Here is a 17146-nt window from a genome sequence, read left to right as displayed (position 1 = left end):
TTATAAAGAAAAATGTAAAGAAAAAAAGGGACGGCTATGTTCGCCGACTACTTTTATCCCGCAAGTGTATAAGATACACTAATTAAAATCCTTCAAGTTGTAAGTTGTAACAAATTAAAATTAAGATTATTTTTAAATACTTTTATTTATTATCAAAGTTCATTGCACTTAAATATTTATTTATTTAGTCATATTTGGACAATAATTATATATAGAATTAAAATATTTTTAAGTACAAATTTAATTTTATATAAACATATAAGAGATAATTATAATTGAAAGACAATAATCTATCTATCTATAATATATATAAAAATTATGGTGTTGAAAAATTTTTTAAATGATGGAAAGGGACATATTTGTTTATTATATGTCTAAATTGTCATTCTAAATTTTTTTTAGCATAAATATTAATAAAATTTATCCAATTTGTGAATAAAAGATTGTAAATACATTATTTTCATTAAAAACATGTTTTTAAATTCTAATAGTATTCAATAATTTTTGTATAAATATATATTAAAATTTTTATTTATATATTAGATAAATCTTATTAATATTTACATTATAAAATATTTTTAATGAAAGTCATCCTATACAATTAAAATTCTTATATATTTACAAATCAGATAACTTTTGTTGGTATAAATAATAAGAAAATATTAAAAATCAAAACATATAATGAACAAAAATGATATTTTTACCAATAAAATTTTTTTCAACATCCATACCTTATATATATTATAAATTATAAAAATACATCATGATGAAATTTTTAACTTCACAAATTTGTTTATAAATTATCACGTATTTATTTAATAATTAAATTATTAATTATTTTTTAAAATATATCATAAATGAACACAAATAAACTCTATAATTTTTTAAATCAAAATCTTCACCGTTAATGTATTAAATAATAATCATTAAAACTATACTACATCTAAGAGAGTTGAAGATAAAAAAGAAAAAGGAAACAACATTTATTCATTATAAAAAAGTACTTTAATATATAAATTGTGGTGTATCCTAAATTATACTTTCTGTGGTCGGCGTGCTTCAACTTGACTTACTGTGACCTCCCAAGTCAGCACCCAGAAGCACTTGAAACAGACGCGCAGACAGTAGGTGTGAAGAGTCAGGATGGGACAAAAGCGGCAATTACGTGGGGCCTTCTGCCTCCGGTTCGCGTCTCCCCCACGCGCGAATATGGCCACCGTCCTTTTTTTAGTGTCAGTAAAACTGGATTTGGCGTCAAAACGATTCAGAAACTTTGATTAACCAGTAATTAATTACAATTAACAAAAGACTTCGTCATCTCCAAAGTCCAAACGCAGTAGCGCACCATGGGTCAGACTCCTGGCAATTTTGTCTCGTTGGGCGTTTTTTTGCCTTCTTGGTCATACCACGTGATATGGTTTGGCCATTAATTAACCTTGAGTGAGGATTTCATTACATATGTGCCATCGACCGTGGACTTTGGGCTGAACCAACTAAAATTCTCGTGATTATCTTAACAACTAGTAGTAAAGAAATACCAGTGGGAGACCTAATTTCGTTAGCGTCTTCGTCATTGATGGAGTCATTTTGTTAAAAGAATTGCATTTGTAGTTTTATTTAGTTGTTAATTACTAGGAAATATTAAATACTAATAGTTAACATGTGCAATCTTTTTCCTCTAAAATGATGTTAGTTAAATAAATTGGAGGACTACTATGCACGGGTTAATAAAACAGATGCATTGATGACAATTGCATTGAACGTCAAATATATTATAAAAATGACTGTGGTAAATCAGTAATACATAAAATTACAACTCATTTTTCACATATGATTTTTCTTTTGTTGAGTCGGATTTGTTCTACAAGTGCGTCTCCAAAAATCAATTAATAGAACTTAAAATTTCATTTTAAAGATATCAGATTCTAATTCTGGAAATGATGGAATGAGATTTGTGTGATGGAAAGAGAGTATTTACCATCATATGGCTCAAAATCTTATGTATCAAAAAAATTTTCATAAGTTTATTTGTAATATATATATGTAATTGTATAATTAAATTTTCATAAGATAAGTTACTATAGATTGATAAGTTCAATAAAATAAAAAAATGTGAAGAATACTGATAATGATGACATGCTACGTGTCATTAATTGGCATTGACCAAAATGCAAAAGGTTCAATTCCCTTGCAATAATTGTACTTACTAAACATAACCAACGCTCAAAATTAAAAACCATTAAGTTTATGGGTTCAATGTTGTCAGCTCATCAGCTATCGTTGTGGCATGTGCACCACTCATTAGAAATTATGGAGAGACTAATAAATGGGATAGCACTGCAGCAAGGGGACCCCATTGACTGTAATATATTAGGTGCATGCATCACGTTCAATTCAACCCTATTTGATAATCTTGTTTGCCTTTTTCCTCTCATCAATAAATAATTGCTGTATTGTTTTACGGTGATCCAAGTTTTTTTATTTGTAGTAATCAATCCTTTAAGTCCTCTATTTATGGATCATGAAAAATTGACTCCCCACCCCCTACCCCCAGAAAAAGAAGGGCTCTGGTATAAAACAAAAGGGGAAAATATATATATATACTGTAAAAGTACTGATTGTCAAAAAATTATGAATTTTCCTCTTTTTATTTACGTTGGCTACTTATATATAACCAACCCTGTTGCTGCAATACATAATATCCTTATGAAAACGTCTGCGTTTTGAACTATATATATTGACTGAAAATAATGTATTTTCTTAGACTTGGGTACGTAAAAGATATGTAATTACAACCATATATATTGAAATTTGTTGATTGATCCATTGGCACAGTCAATATATAATAACATACAAAAATGACCTATATATATGTAATTAACGGGTTATGTTTGGTTAGCGAAATAGATAAGAGTGAAATAAAATAACTATTATGTGAGAATAGAATATAATAATTATTATGTAATTTAGTATAATAAATTAAATTAGACAGGAATAGTTATTATGACTTATTGTTATATTTTGTTGATAAAATAATTTTGAAATAAAAAAAGAATAAAGAATAAAAAGATAAAAATATTTTTTATTATAATATATGATTATTTATTTTATTTTTTAAATATTAATAATTGATAATTTATTTAAAATATTAATAATATTAATTTAAATATTAATATTTTATTTAACTTAAATATTATTATGATTTTTATTTTATTTTATTTTTAAATATTAATATTTATTTATAATTTAATAGTTACTATTTTAAAATATTAATATTTAATTTAATTTAAATATTATTATTATTAATTATTTTATTTTATTTTATTGTTAAATACTAATAACTGATATTTTATTTATAATATTGATAATTGATAATTTAAATGTTAATATTTTATTTAATTTAATATTATTATGATTAATTATTTTATTTTATTTTATTTTTAAATACTAATAATAGCTAATTTAAATATTAATATTTTATTTACAATTTAATCATTAATATTTTAAAACATTAATATTTTATTTAATTTAAATATTATTATGATTAATTAGTTTATTTTATTTCATTTTTTAAAATATTAATAATTTATAATTTAAATATTAATATTTTATTTATAATTTAATCATTAATATTTTATTTAATTTAAATATTATTATGTTTAATTTTTATTTTATTTTTTTAATATTCATAATTGATGATTTAATTATTAGAGTTTTATTTATAATTAATCATTAACCATTTAAAATATTAATATTTTATTTATAATTGAAATATTATTATAGCTATTTATTTTTAACTTAATTTAATTCATTTTTGAAAATATTAATGATTTATAATTTATTTAAAATATTACCAATTAATAATTTAATTATTAATATTTTATTTATTATTTAAATGTTATTATGCTTATTTTTTAATTTAATTTATTTTTTAAATAGTAATAGTTTATAATTTATTTTAAATATTAATAATTGATAATTTAAAATTTTTATATTTTATTTATAATTTAATCATTAATATTTTTATTTTATAATTTAATATTAATATTTTACTAGAAGTTGAAATCAATGGAGAGGAGGAGGAGAGAGAAAAAATAATATTTTATACAAATAAAGTTATAATTTTTTAAACTTATAAAAAGGTATTTTGATTTTTTTTATTTTGTGAGTTTATTCCTCAACCATGGAATACCTAATACCATGAAAAAGGATTTTGGAGAGTAACCATTCCGTAAAAATGATATTCCTTGAACTATTTCACAACCAAATAAAAGAACAAAAGTTCCTTAGGAATAAACGGGGAATGGCATACCAAACATGCTCAACGTTCAATCATTCGTTTCTCAATCAATTGAGAACAAATTGTTGATTTATCATATCATACTTTTCATTAGACCAAAAAGTTGGAGGATATTTTTCATGTTGCAATGTGACAATTATCTTAATTATTAGCACAAAAGTCTGCTCAAGGTATCCTAATTACTAAAAATACCCTTTCTTTAATTTTCAAAAAAAAAAATTATACCCTTGCTTTAGTGGCAAAAATTTATGTTATCTGTCTGTCCGGTCATGTTCTTTGTCTCTCTCACGATGGTGGCAGTCTTTGTCTTCACTTTTAGTTTTGGATCTTTGTAGTGTTCTTTGTTTTCAATGTAATTAAACGACAAGCTACTTCAAATTAATATTATTTTAATTACTTTAAATTAACAGGTGGAAAAGAAATGCATGAGAAAGCAACACTCCATATGTGATTCCTGATTTCTTCTCTTAACGAATTGATTAGTTTGCCACTTTTTCTAATTTGTTTTTATTTATTTTGCCTCATTTTTGGAAAATTTTGATGTATTTCTTAAGTAATAATGTAATATAATTGCATGTATATATATATATATATCCAAAAGACAAATGCGCCTGGGATTATGATTAAGAAATGAATTATATAATTGTTAAACTTATCCATACAAAACAACCTCAAATAATTGTCAATAAAATCACTTTCCTTGACCAATATATTATCTTAGTAATCATAGTTTATTCTAACATTGTCTAATATTTATAATCCAAAATTTAATTATTCGTACAAGAATCCATGTCTCTGCTCACAAACAGACCCTCTAAAGATCTTTGTCTTTTGACTTCATTGAGAGCTGCTTTAAACAAATTTTGGGGTGCATGGTTGGTTTTTCTTTCTTTTATCAATACAAAATTTCCTCTTAATTAATAATTATTTCTAGCTTGTGGTTCAAAAAATATATTTCTACAAGACAAAAGAAGAAGGGGCAGGATCTTACCAGCCACACAAACTCAATTACACATGCTCGACCAGTTGTGCAATAATTTTGCCTAGCTAAGCTTCCAGCGCAAATCATTTTGTCTCTTCTTACCTTCCTTTCTTTCTTTATCTTTGTTCATAATTTTTGTACGAGCTCCATATATATTTTAATGCAAGTTGCTAAGAGCTGTAGCCTCAATCACATTAAAACTACTCAAAAACATATGTATACAAACTTTATAATATAAATATTATAGTATTAGTATAAGAACAAGGTTTTTTTTTTTATACAAACGATCCTCTTCATTTTAATTATCAACAAGAAAATTGCGACCGAATGTAAAATATTGATGATGTTAAAACATCAACACCTAGGTAGATATTTTGTCTCTGCATTTTTATTGCTTTTCTTTTCTTTTTTTAATTTTCTCCTCTTCCGGAGCATGTGGTAAGGGAAAATTGCATAGCAAATTGTGCTAGCGTTATAGCTTGTTTCAGTGTATACGGAAGTAACCTTATCTGTTATAGATGCATAGGCCACTTTTTTTCTTTAACAAATTAAGTTCACTAGGAGAAAAAGGGACTGATCAAGGAATGAGGCTCTCATAAGTTATAATGATACAAAATGAAAGTAGTACCAAAAATATGTCTTGGAAATGATGGTCATTTTTCTTTTTTTGGCTAGATTTTTGTGTGTATAATGGAAGTGAACAGGAGGGAGATGAAGACAGCAGAGCGTGGAAAGCAAAATGGGGAGTTTGGAAATGGATTGGCCATGCAATGTTTTTCCATTTTCTTGGCGGTATTCACCACGCAGGAGGATGCTCGCTGAGAGTGATGAGTTGTCCCACAAAGGTTGTCAGAAAAGTCATACATAGAGTGCTTTTGGGACACGATCAGAACCCATGCAAATGTCCCACAATTTCTATCACAGAAAATTGTAGGAAAGCAAATATAAGTATACTGCCATTAATTAATATTAATAGACCTGATGTCCTTCTCAATCATTTATTTAATGCGAAAACTTACCACTATCAAGGAGCTGTCAACCAGACTGCCACCAACCTGCTATCCCTTTAGACCCCTAAGGCCTGTAGGGTTGCAGCATTGACAGTCGGAAAACTACTCATGGAATTAGTTACATTACCATCTTTAATTGCAAAAACTATTGGCTATGTGATCTGTGTGTGCAAGTCTTGTGCTTAGATGGTTTTGGGTTTAGAATAATTTTAGGGGTTAATATTTGATGAGTTGATACTGTGTAGTTTCTATAGATAATCAAATTATTAAATTTTAACATTTTTATTATTTAAAAAAATAAAAAATAAATAAAATTTAAAAGAGACATCATGTTTTAATATTAATTTTTTATTTTTTTAAAATAATATATCTCATTAATAATGTATCATAATATAATGGTTTGATAATATATAGAAATTATACATTAACAGTGTATTAAATATTTTTTTAATATTATTTGATTTGACTTGATCAAAATAATATTAAACGTGATAAATAATAATTTTTTTTGTTACTTGCACACGGGTGGAAGTATATGTGCAATCTGAGCGCTGAAAAGCCTGGTTATGGTAATCTGGGCCAGCATGTGCTTGCGGTGGTGCAGAGCATAGCGAAGCATATAAAAGCTGGGTATCTGGATGAGGTTGGCCCATTCCAATAGTGGCTGAGTGCCTGCGTCTCGGGAGGTTCCTGTAACTCGGTGGATAGATTTTTGGGCTAAAGGCGAAAACTATTATTTTTGGTAATATTTCATTTTTTCAATAGTTAATATGAAAAAAGTTAACATAAAAGAGTTATCTTCACATTAACATTACATAAAAACAACTTATGGAATAATAGGAATATAGGATTGGGAGTATTACCTTAATCCAGCGGTCCAGCCAATGGACGAAAAAACCAAACAAGGCAAAACGGCGGAAAGTTGGTGCGTTTAGTCAGTAAACGATCTGATATGGGCTTAAAAGCCCAGCTCGAATCCATTTTCATGTGCCCACTCCACCTAAAACCCTAGTTCTGCATACTATATAAAGCTGCCAACTGCCTTGTCATTTCCCGTTGCTTCCATCACCGCAGCAGATCCATTGCTTCCCTGGTACTCTCTCCCACTTCTTCTCGCATCTCTTTTTATGTACAGTGTTCTTTTTTCTCTTTTGGGTTATTGACATTGTTGTTTTTTGTTTAATCAGTTTACAGGTAACAAAAGAGAATGAAGGTAATTGCTGCATATTTGTTGGCTGTATTGGGAGGCAACACCTGCCCTTCAGCTGATGATCTGAAGGACATTCTTGGCTGTGGTAGGCTTTTCCCCCTCTTATCCTTTCCTTTTCTCTTTCATTTCATATCAAATTTTGGTCTTTATTTCCTTTATTTGTCTTAATATATGCACTTGGTAAAATGAAATTTTTGGTAAATCATGATTGTATGCATTAGTTTGCTGGGATCTAAGAGTTTATATTTGATGCGCTGTCAACTTGTTATCTCATAAAAAGGCTTTTTAAACCTTTGTTAATAAATGTCAATTTGGATGTGGTGGTACATTTGATTTTTCATAAAAATATAAGTTTTAAGTAATTGGTTTGAGCTGTAAGGAAAATACGCTTGATGTGGTGTGAGTTGGTTGTTTATATTTTGGAGGAAGAAATGTTGACTCTTTTTTTTTTTTGTAAATAATTGTTGTATCCAGTTGGGGCCGAAGTTGAAGATGATAGGATTCAGCTTCTTTTATCTGAGGTCAAGGGCAAAGATATAACAGAGCTTATTGCAGCTGGGAGGGAAAAGCTTGCCTCTGTTCCTTCTGGTGGTGGTGTTGCTGTTTCAGCTGCTGCACCTGGAGCTGGTGCCGCTGCCGCACCTGCTGCAGCTGAGACTAAGAAGGAAGAGAAAGTTGAGGAGAAAGAGGAATCTGATGATGTAATAGCACCAAACTTTTATTTTCTGCATTTGTGTTATTGTCTTAAGTTTTGTTGCGATCTTAGTATTGTGCGTTTAATTCTATCAGAGATATGTTTCATCTAATTCTACTTCTGTTTGGTTCAAATTGTTGCAGGATATGGGCTTCAGTCTCTTCGACTAAAGTGTTGAGTGGTTTCTCCAGAAATTTTCTTTTCAATTTAAGGCCGGCTTAGATTTTAAAATTTTGTTATCTCGTGTTATGTAGTTTTTTTTTCCATAGATTTGGTGGACAAGGCATCTGATTTGCTGAAACCCTAATGTTGCAATGGAATTTCAGAATTCATTACGGTTAATCTTCTTAAATTTCATTTCATGTCAAATGATGATGAAGATCAAACAAAAGAAGATGAATTTTTGTTTAATGTTTTGCGATCATTGCAAGAATTACCAGTTGCAGCTCTGTATTTGTAAATCATATTTGCATTCAGCTACAGCTCTGTGTTTGTGAATCATATTTGCATTCAGAGTCTCCAGAAGTTAGTAAAATTGTGGTTGGAGCATGATTGCAAAATATGGCAATGGTAGATAAATTCCAAAATTTGAAGGGAGTGAGTAGTTGATGTCTCCCATTTCTTGGATGTTGATTGGAAAATGTCAAGTTATTGATCTGAGGATGCCCGACTCGAAATACTAGTACGGGTATTATTGGTTGGCGGAAATTTCAATGGTCAAGGCAGGCAAATTTGCTTTCAATATAAGTACATTTATGGGGTGTGTTCATGTATATGTATCATTGTGTTAAATTACGAGACATGAGCGCTCTTTTACTGAACCCTATGACTGTGTCCCTATGGCTTCTGCTAATATTCGATTCACTGCTCAACTAGGGTTGTTCACTAGCTGTTGTAGGGAAAACTCGAGGAAAAATCCAATTCAGAGGCATAGGGATCAAATTTCCATGGTTGAACACTAATCCATAAGTTCAATGGTACCCAAGCGTAAAACAGGCTCCTGGGGGTAAATTACCCGGAATGGCTTGCTTAGTTTTGATTGTTGGTTGCCGCACTTCCCCAACAAGCAAGATGCTTTTTATGAAGCATTTGGTATTTATTTTCGTACTGCACAATCGACAGTATCACCAACGAAAAACCTTACAGTAAACATAGTATTATTATTATTATTATTCATCATTCAAAAGAAACACAAGAAGAGATAACTACGATATAGAACAAAGCAAATCCCACAAATTTAGGTACTCAACCCAAAGCGCACTAAGAACACAACCCCACGAAAAGCATATCCAAGTCTAAATCTATATAGTCCTCTTGGAACAACCTCTTTGTTTTTTGTTCTCTTTCGTGGGGGGAAGGCATGGCAACTGACAGTCCTCAAATCTTACAGGCAAAGGAAAGACCTTCATTTGTCAGGGCTTCCAAATCCCCAACTGTAGGCTGGAGCTTAGCAACTTTTGCAATAGCCTGGTTTTCTTCAGCAGAGCCACCCTCTAGGAAAGCTCCAATGACCTTCCCCTCTTTGATCCAGTAAGATCCGAACTTGGCCTTTGGTGATTGTGGGTCGTTGTCTCCAAAAAGTACCGTATCCCCAACATTGTCACCATAGAACTGCCATGCTAGATCAAAGGAACGAGAATAGAAAAATGGTAGGTAGTCATATTCATCAACTGATTTCCCCTCCTCACTTGCCTTGATGGCCTGCAAAAATGTCAGAATAATTTAACAGTGTTATTCGGAGAAGAGTCAAAACTATATCTTTTTTAAAGGTTGCAAGGTAGATTCTTCTATCGGAAAGTAACATTTAGCCAATATCTTTGTAACAAGAGCACGTCATAAATATAAATATGGATGAACTAAGCAAGGTAACCCACCTTTACTGCCTGTTCAGCTGATTTCCGGGCATGGTCAACATGTTCAACCCTTCTCATGTCGTTGTATAACTTCATAGGAAAAGTGGCTACATCACCCACGGCATATACATTGGGAACACTTGTTTTGAAACAAGCATCAGTCTGCAATCAGAACAAATTATGTAATACAATCTCATACAGATCTTAATAAGAATTTCCACATCAAGAATGCTATTCAGAATAAGATCCCGTCCACATTTAGGTACTAAAATGAGCATGGTACAAAACCATTCTCATTACTGCAGATTTATGCACTATCAACAGAATACTTAAGGTGATCAATTCAATCTTAAAGTGCAATAGGAACTTCAAGCTGACATTTATAGATGAAAAGGCATTTGAGATAATGTCACTGGTCAAACCAACCTTTATTCCACCCTTCTCCTCTTCAACCTGCCCTTTAAATAATGTTGTAAGAGGCCTTCCACCAACACCCACAACAACAATGTCAGCTTCCAGCACTCTGCCATCCTTAAGTTTAACTTCCTTCACCTGAACAGCGGGCAAAAGTATCACCATTAAATTGATTTCAGTCCCACAAAAAATGATTAAAAGGTCAAGCCCTTTGAAAGATGACTGCTTACCTCTCCATTTGAGTCAGAGGTGAATCCAACTGCAACTGTTCCTTTTATAATTTTGATCCCTTTATTAGCATAATAACCCTCATAGAAAGCAGCAATGCCAGAGGTGAAGAGCCGGGGCACTACAAGAACAATCTTCTTGTTAGTAAAACATGAACCACCAGAAATTGAATAGTTTATTTGTTTTGTTCCCAAATGCCATATTCCAACAGTATATTGAAAGGTCAAAAGTAGGTCTCTACTTACTGCACCATGGTTCAGGGTACACCATGTTGACATCAAAATTATTAATTTTCATTGCTGCACCAAGCTCAAGACCAATATAACCTCCTCCAACAATAACAGCCTTCCCATTCTTTTTTGCTTTGATAGCTTCTATCAACTCATCAGCATCATCAATTTCTCTTAAGTAGAAGATGTTTTTAGCGTCAGCTCCTTGCACTCCAAAATCTGTCAATCTTATAACCTGCAAGAATAATGTGTTAAACTATGCATTCCAGGCAAGACAAAGGGATGTTTTATGTTGAGATCCCTCAAAACTGTAACTTACCGTGGAACCAGTTGCAATGATCAAAATTTGATACTTGAAGGTTTCTCCAGCTGCGCTTACTAAAGTGTTGGCAGGAAGATCTGCTTTCACTATTTCTGTGCTAAGGATCAATTCAATCCCTGCAAGCATCATAACACGAAAAGTATATAAATGAGGCCATTTCCAAATTCTAAGCCACAGATGTTCAATAAACAATCACTATGAGCTTAAATTCCCTTTAGCAGATCCATTATCTATTATTTCCACAATTCTCGAATTTTACATTACACAAATTCAGGAAGATATATGTTGCTAACCTTTTTCCTTGTACCACTCAGGAAGCAATCTCTCTCCACCACTTCCAACACAGACATGGAAACCAGGAAGTCTTGCAGCTCCTGCAAAGAACAAATCACCAAATTGATCGAGGAAACAAACCAACCAGAAGGCCAACAGAATGACGTGGCACAATTACTATTGAAATTATAGGAGTTTAGAGTTTATTTAAATGTCGCCAATAGAAATATAAAAAGCATATTAGGCTTACCCTCAGGGAAGAGATATCCCTTACTCAGAGCAGGGCGTTCATATGGAGCCACCTACATGTATAAGAAAGCAAAAATCAGGTAACCTGCAATATAAATTTATCCCTTCATGGGATCAAAAAATGACAACAGTAACAGTTACAATGAGTCCTGTGATGTAAATGCTACTATTGCTGCTCTCTATTACATTCGAATTCAACAAAGAAAACATTAGATTATAAGAGGTGCATCCGGAGGGAGGAGTCCCCACCAAAACAGCAGAATAGGAAATTTGCAAAACTAACCAGTGTGCTGAGTAATGAAATTATGTGATAGAATCTTTGGCTTTTTCTAAGCTCAATTGACAATTACAATAAAAGAATTGTACTTGATGAGAATAGAATAATGTATCTAGTGATCTAAAATGTATATGTAAGCAAAATGGATGCATGCTGGTTGATGGAATGACAAATCTTTTTCACATTCACTGATAAAAACAGAGGTTCTATTAAATATAGTAAAAAGTATACCGCTTCCTTGGAAATAATAGCCAGCTCACCAGGCTGCACCCCCTGCTTGGCAAACTCCCTTGCTGCGTATCCCTGTAGAGTCAGAAGAAGAACCTTTCAGCAGAAGAAAGTAAAGATTAAACAAATCAATCAAAAGTAAACACAACATAAGAGAGTGACTAAAACATTAAAATGAAAGAAGCTCCGCTTTTCCACATTATTGCGTTTTAAGTAATGCAAAATAAAACCCAACCATCATTCACAACTCACACCACTCTACACAATTAAAACAGCAAATGATACATTACATTAGGTTACAAATCGCAAACATGCTTGGTTACCTAAATGTAAATCCAGTTTCCAAAATTGCTGTAAAGAACAGATAAATAAAGTTCAGTTACATATAATTTTCACATGAAACTTTGACAACCACAAAATTTTCAGGAACTCAACTCAACAACTATAAAAGGCTTAACTAAGCTAGTCATTTCTCTTTATCAGAGTGACTAAATGGATAACAACAATTCTAGGGCTTCAATTTGGCATTTAATTCTTTTTCAATTTTTTCTCCTCAACATTTTGGCAGTAAAGATATATTTTTTTATTTACTAATTCTTTTTCATTTTTATTTCCCAGCAACATTAGATCCGTACGCCTTACAAAATTAACCAATAAATTACACATTGAGTACAACAATTACAATATACAAAATCAAAGGCATCGATAAACATCATAAAGTCAAATAAAATTCATGAAAAAATAATGATGATAAAAGTTGGAATCGCTGAGCGAGAACTGATGGAGCGAACTTACAGCAGCAACACCGCCGCCTAGGATCACGTACTTGAAACACTTCTCCGCCATCGACGATCAAAGCTTAGCTTTTTTGCGCTGACACTTTTCGTTCACCCTTTTTGGTAATTGACCGATTTTTTTAAAGTAGGATTGAGAATGGGAAATTGGTCCGACAAATTTATAGGGAGGCCGCGCTCCTCATAGGTCACCTCTAGATGTACCTACTTTGCCACGTGGCATCAATACTGCCGTCCGTTACTGCTGACTGTGCATCTTCCACGATTTCGGGTCCCGTAGGAATTTTTTTCCTATTTTTTGATTATTTTCAATTTTAGACAATATTATTATTAACAAATTTTGAAGTTATCAGCTAGAGTAGCTATTCGCTGTCCATCATCCGACCATTTATTTGTTTTAATTATTTCCTTTTTTTAGCAATTTTTTCTTTTTTCTTTACCAATCAGAAGGCTCCTTTTCCTATTTTGCTTGCTGAAGTATGTTCAGAATCTCATTTTACTAAATAATGAATTTTCTTCAGTCTTCCTTTGAACGTAGACTTTTTCATATTTATGTCAATAAATATTTAAATTTCATCCTTTTTTTTTTTCCTTATATAAAAGTTTTTCAGGGGTTTAAAGATTTTTCCCGCAAAAGGATAGGCCTTAGTTTTTTGGAAGGATGATAGACGTTGACGTCATTGATGATGTGGTAAGGTATCTATATCTGATGTTTAGTTCACACACGTCAATGTTCCGGTGCGACCGGTACCACGATTTATCATGTCATCAGTCAAGAGAATCAGCGTTTAAAAATAAAAAGAAAAAGCCAAAAGGCAACGCGGTTTGACTATATTGCTCCGCAACCACCACCCGAGTCAACAACCGACGCATGATTCTGAAGTGGCGACCTTCGAGGGAATTGGACTTGGTCATGTGTTTAGGCCCAAATCAAAAATAAATATATTTTCATCTTTTAGGGTCTAAGCTTTAACCTAATTCAGAACAGCAAGCTCAGATGGTATATTTTTCATTTAAATTTAATAATAAAACAATACGACGCTTGCATAATATATTCATATAATAATATTGATTCACTACAAATTGCCAACAAATTTGATTTTTATTTAAATAATTCTAAATGAATGACAAAATGAAATATTCAAAACAAAAGACCAAGTTTGTGAGATCAACATAATTAGCCGCCTATTTGGTCCTAATAATTTTTGTATTACTATAGATATCAAGCTTTCATGTTTAATTTTATGAAGAGAAAAATGTTGTATTTGAGTTATGTATTTTACAAAGAGATTATTAAAGTTTAGGAGAGATTTAAGCTAATAATATGGTAATTGTAATATACTAATATCGTAATAAAAATAAAAAATAACTCTAATACTATATTACAAAAAGAGAAATTTTATATTCTGAATTGTGAATCCTACAAGGAGATTAATGATATATATATATATATATATATATATAAATAAAAGGGATTCTCAATAATTTAGGAGAGAATCAAGATGTTGAACATTTTCAACAATAATAATGCAAAAATAAAATGAAGAAAGTCATTTAAATAATTATGCCTGTTCAAATAGTTATGCGTGTTCAAAAGTTGTGTCTACACAAAGACATATATCTTTGTTTATAAATAAGCTCTCTGATTTTTGAAATATGAACAAATAGAAACAATTTGCAATTATTCTCTCCACCTTCAAATTCTTCTTAGATTGTTTTTATACCATTTTATTATAGAAAAATCTTATCAAAGTTTTGTAATCTTATCATACACTAGTGAATATTTAATGGATTGATTTCGTCAGTACAAAACAAAGTGGACTTTATTATATCTTCAAAGTTTATTGTTTATAAGCCTCTTACACATCTATATAAATAATTGATGGGGCAAATAAAATTTTAAAGAAAGTGACATAAAAACATGCCCTAAAGCCATTCTCTAATATTTTCGATTTTCAATAATGTGTTCTAACATCCTATTTGTATTGTAATCTAACAAAATTATATTGATTCAATTTATAATTTGTTTAATTGTCATAATTATATTAATATTCACAAAATAAAAAAACCAACTCAGCTTCCAAGCGCTTCGAACATAAGGTCAAGATTCATTGCATTTGTTTGTGGTGAGCGCCATGGGTAGGGCTGACCTTACAATAAGGTTAAATAGTATAATTTTTAAAAAATAATAAAACCTTGTTAAATAGATTAACTGGTAAATAATATGAGTAATTTTTAATTTTATTCATTTTATGTTAAATGTTATCTAATTTTTAACTTTATTCTATTTTTTATCTTAAAATATAAGAATATTATTCTTTCTAATATTAATATTATATTTAACTAATTTAATTAAGTTAAACTCATTATTATCAAATATTTTAATATTATACTACAATGTAAAGGTAAAAAATAAAATAAACTTTAATATTAATATTATAATTATATAATTATAGGGAACATTAATATTTAAAGTTAATATAAAAAAATGAACATTAACATCAAGATTTTTAAAGTTAATTTTCACTAAGTATTTTTATTCTTATTATAATACGTTAACATTTATAAATGAATAATTTTCACTAAATATGTTTACTTTGTTTAAATTGACTTGTTATAGTAACTTTAACACATTTACATCAATATTTCAACAATACTTATTTCAATTTTATGAATTTTTACGTTCTTTTTTAGTAATTTACATCAAGATTTTTAAATGATTGATTTTTACTATAACTATTTTTATTCTTATTATTATACATTTATAAATTAAAATTTGTATATGGTTAAATTTTTTTCTCAAAAATATAACTATAAATGATTAATTTTTATTTAAAGTATATTTATTTTGTTTAAATTGACTTGTTATGGTAACTGTTACACATTTATGCCAATATTTTAATATTACTTATTTTAGGGTCCGTTTGTTTTGCAGTAAAATATTTTTCAGAAAACATTTTGAGGACTTATGCTTATTTGGAATATGAAAAATTAATTCTAGATGTAAAACATTTTATGGGTCAATATGGTTAACCACGAAAAATATCTTACACCTTTAAAAGATGTTAGACATTTTTCATAAAATAACAAAAATACTTTTATACTAAGTTCATGAGTATAAGTTTGATAAATATTAATATTTAACTTAAAATATTAAAAAATAAAAAATTAATATTTAACTTTAAACAAATTAATTTAAAATATTAATATTTAAATTATACAAAACAATTAAAATTAAAAAAATATTTTTTTAATACAACCATTCAATACAATTAAATTTTTTATTTATAAATGGAATAAATCTTACTAATAATTATAATAAAAAATATTTCAATGATCGTCATTTAATGAATACATATTTATAAGTATAGGTTTTTGATATCTTTTACAATTGATGAATATTTATATTTTTATAGTTCTGATAAAAAAGTGATAAGATGAATTTTTTTTTGAAAATTATAGTTTATTTTCATTACAGATATATGGTTAAATACTTTGCGAAATATCATTATTGACTTTGTCTATTTTCATTTCCATTTTTAATTTTGATCCCAAATTAATGAAAATCCAATATCAATATTGTTTTGTAATCAACTCCTATTTATTATTTTAACACCTAAATAACTCCATCATGATGAAAAATATTTTTCACAAAATAATCCGAATAACAAAAAATATTTTCGACAGTTTATCTAAACAATAGAAAATATTAAATTTTCTTATAAAACATTTTACACAGACAAAATTTTTCTCTAGGAAGTCATTTTTCGATTACCAAACAGACCCTTATGATTTTTTACGTTCATTTTTTTAAAAAAATTACATTAAGATTTTTAAATGGCTAATTTTCATCACAAGTGTTTTTATTTTTATTCTTATGCATTTATAAATTAATATTCGTAAATGGTTAAATTTTAATGCTCGAGAATATAATTTTACAAGTTTAATTTTCACTAAAAGTATGTTTATTATTATCCAAATTGACTTGTTACAGTAACTCTTACATATTTACATCAATATCTTAACAATGCTTATTTCAACTTTATGATTTTTTACTTTCATTCTTACAAATTTATAGTAAG

General features: G+C 29.3%; 2 protein-coding genes across 2 annotated transcripts; one reads left to right on the top strand and one right to left on the bottom strand.

Annotated features, from left to right (window-relative positions):
• Nucleotides 1–7286: 7286 nt before the first annotated feature.
• On the top strand, nucleotides 7287–8538 carry LOC18598192 (large ribosomal subunit protein P2B-like). Its single transcript, XM_007027610.3, has 4 exons — nucleotides 7287–7385; nucleotides 7480–7587; nucleotides 7977–8203; nucleotides 8340–8538. The coding sequence occupies exons 2-4, from the start codon at nucleotides 7500–7502 to the stop codon at nucleotides 8364–8366; spliced, it is 342 nt and encodes a 113-aa protein (XP_007027672.1). The 5' UTR covers nucleotides 7287–7385; nucleotides 7480–7499; the 3' UTR covers nucleotides 8367–8538.
• A 798-nt stretch (nucleotides 8539–9336) lies between these two features.
• MDAR1 (monodehydroascorbate reductase 1) lies at nucleotides 9337–13225 on the bottom strand. Its single transcript, XM_007027609.3, has 10 exons — nucleotides 13066–13225; nucleotides 12274–12345; nucleotides 11767–11818; nucleotides 11537–11617; nucleotides 11241–11359; nucleotides 10937–11156; nucleotides 10694–10812; nucleotides 10476–10601; nucleotides 10071–10211; nucleotides 9337–9897 (listed from the first exon to the last, which is right to left on the bottom strand). The coding sequence occupies exons 1-10, from the start codon at nucleotides 13114–13116 to the stop codon at nucleotides 9574–9576; spliced, it is 1305 nt and encodes a 434-aa protein (XP_007027671.1). The 5' UTR covers nucleotides 13117–13225; the 3' UTR covers nucleotides 9337–9573.
• Between the last annotated feature and the right edge of the window lie 3921 nt (nucleotides 13226–17146).

This window comes from Theobroma cacao, chromosome 5 (assembly GCF_053813885.1).
Source record: "Theobroma cacao isolate CCN51 chromosome 5, ASM5381388v1, whole genome shotgun sequence".
NCBI lineage: Eukaryota > Viridiplantae > Streptophyta > Magnoliopsida > Malvales > Malvaceae > Theobroma > Theobroma cacao.
This window is presented reverse-complemented; position numbering and strand designations above follow the sequence as displayed.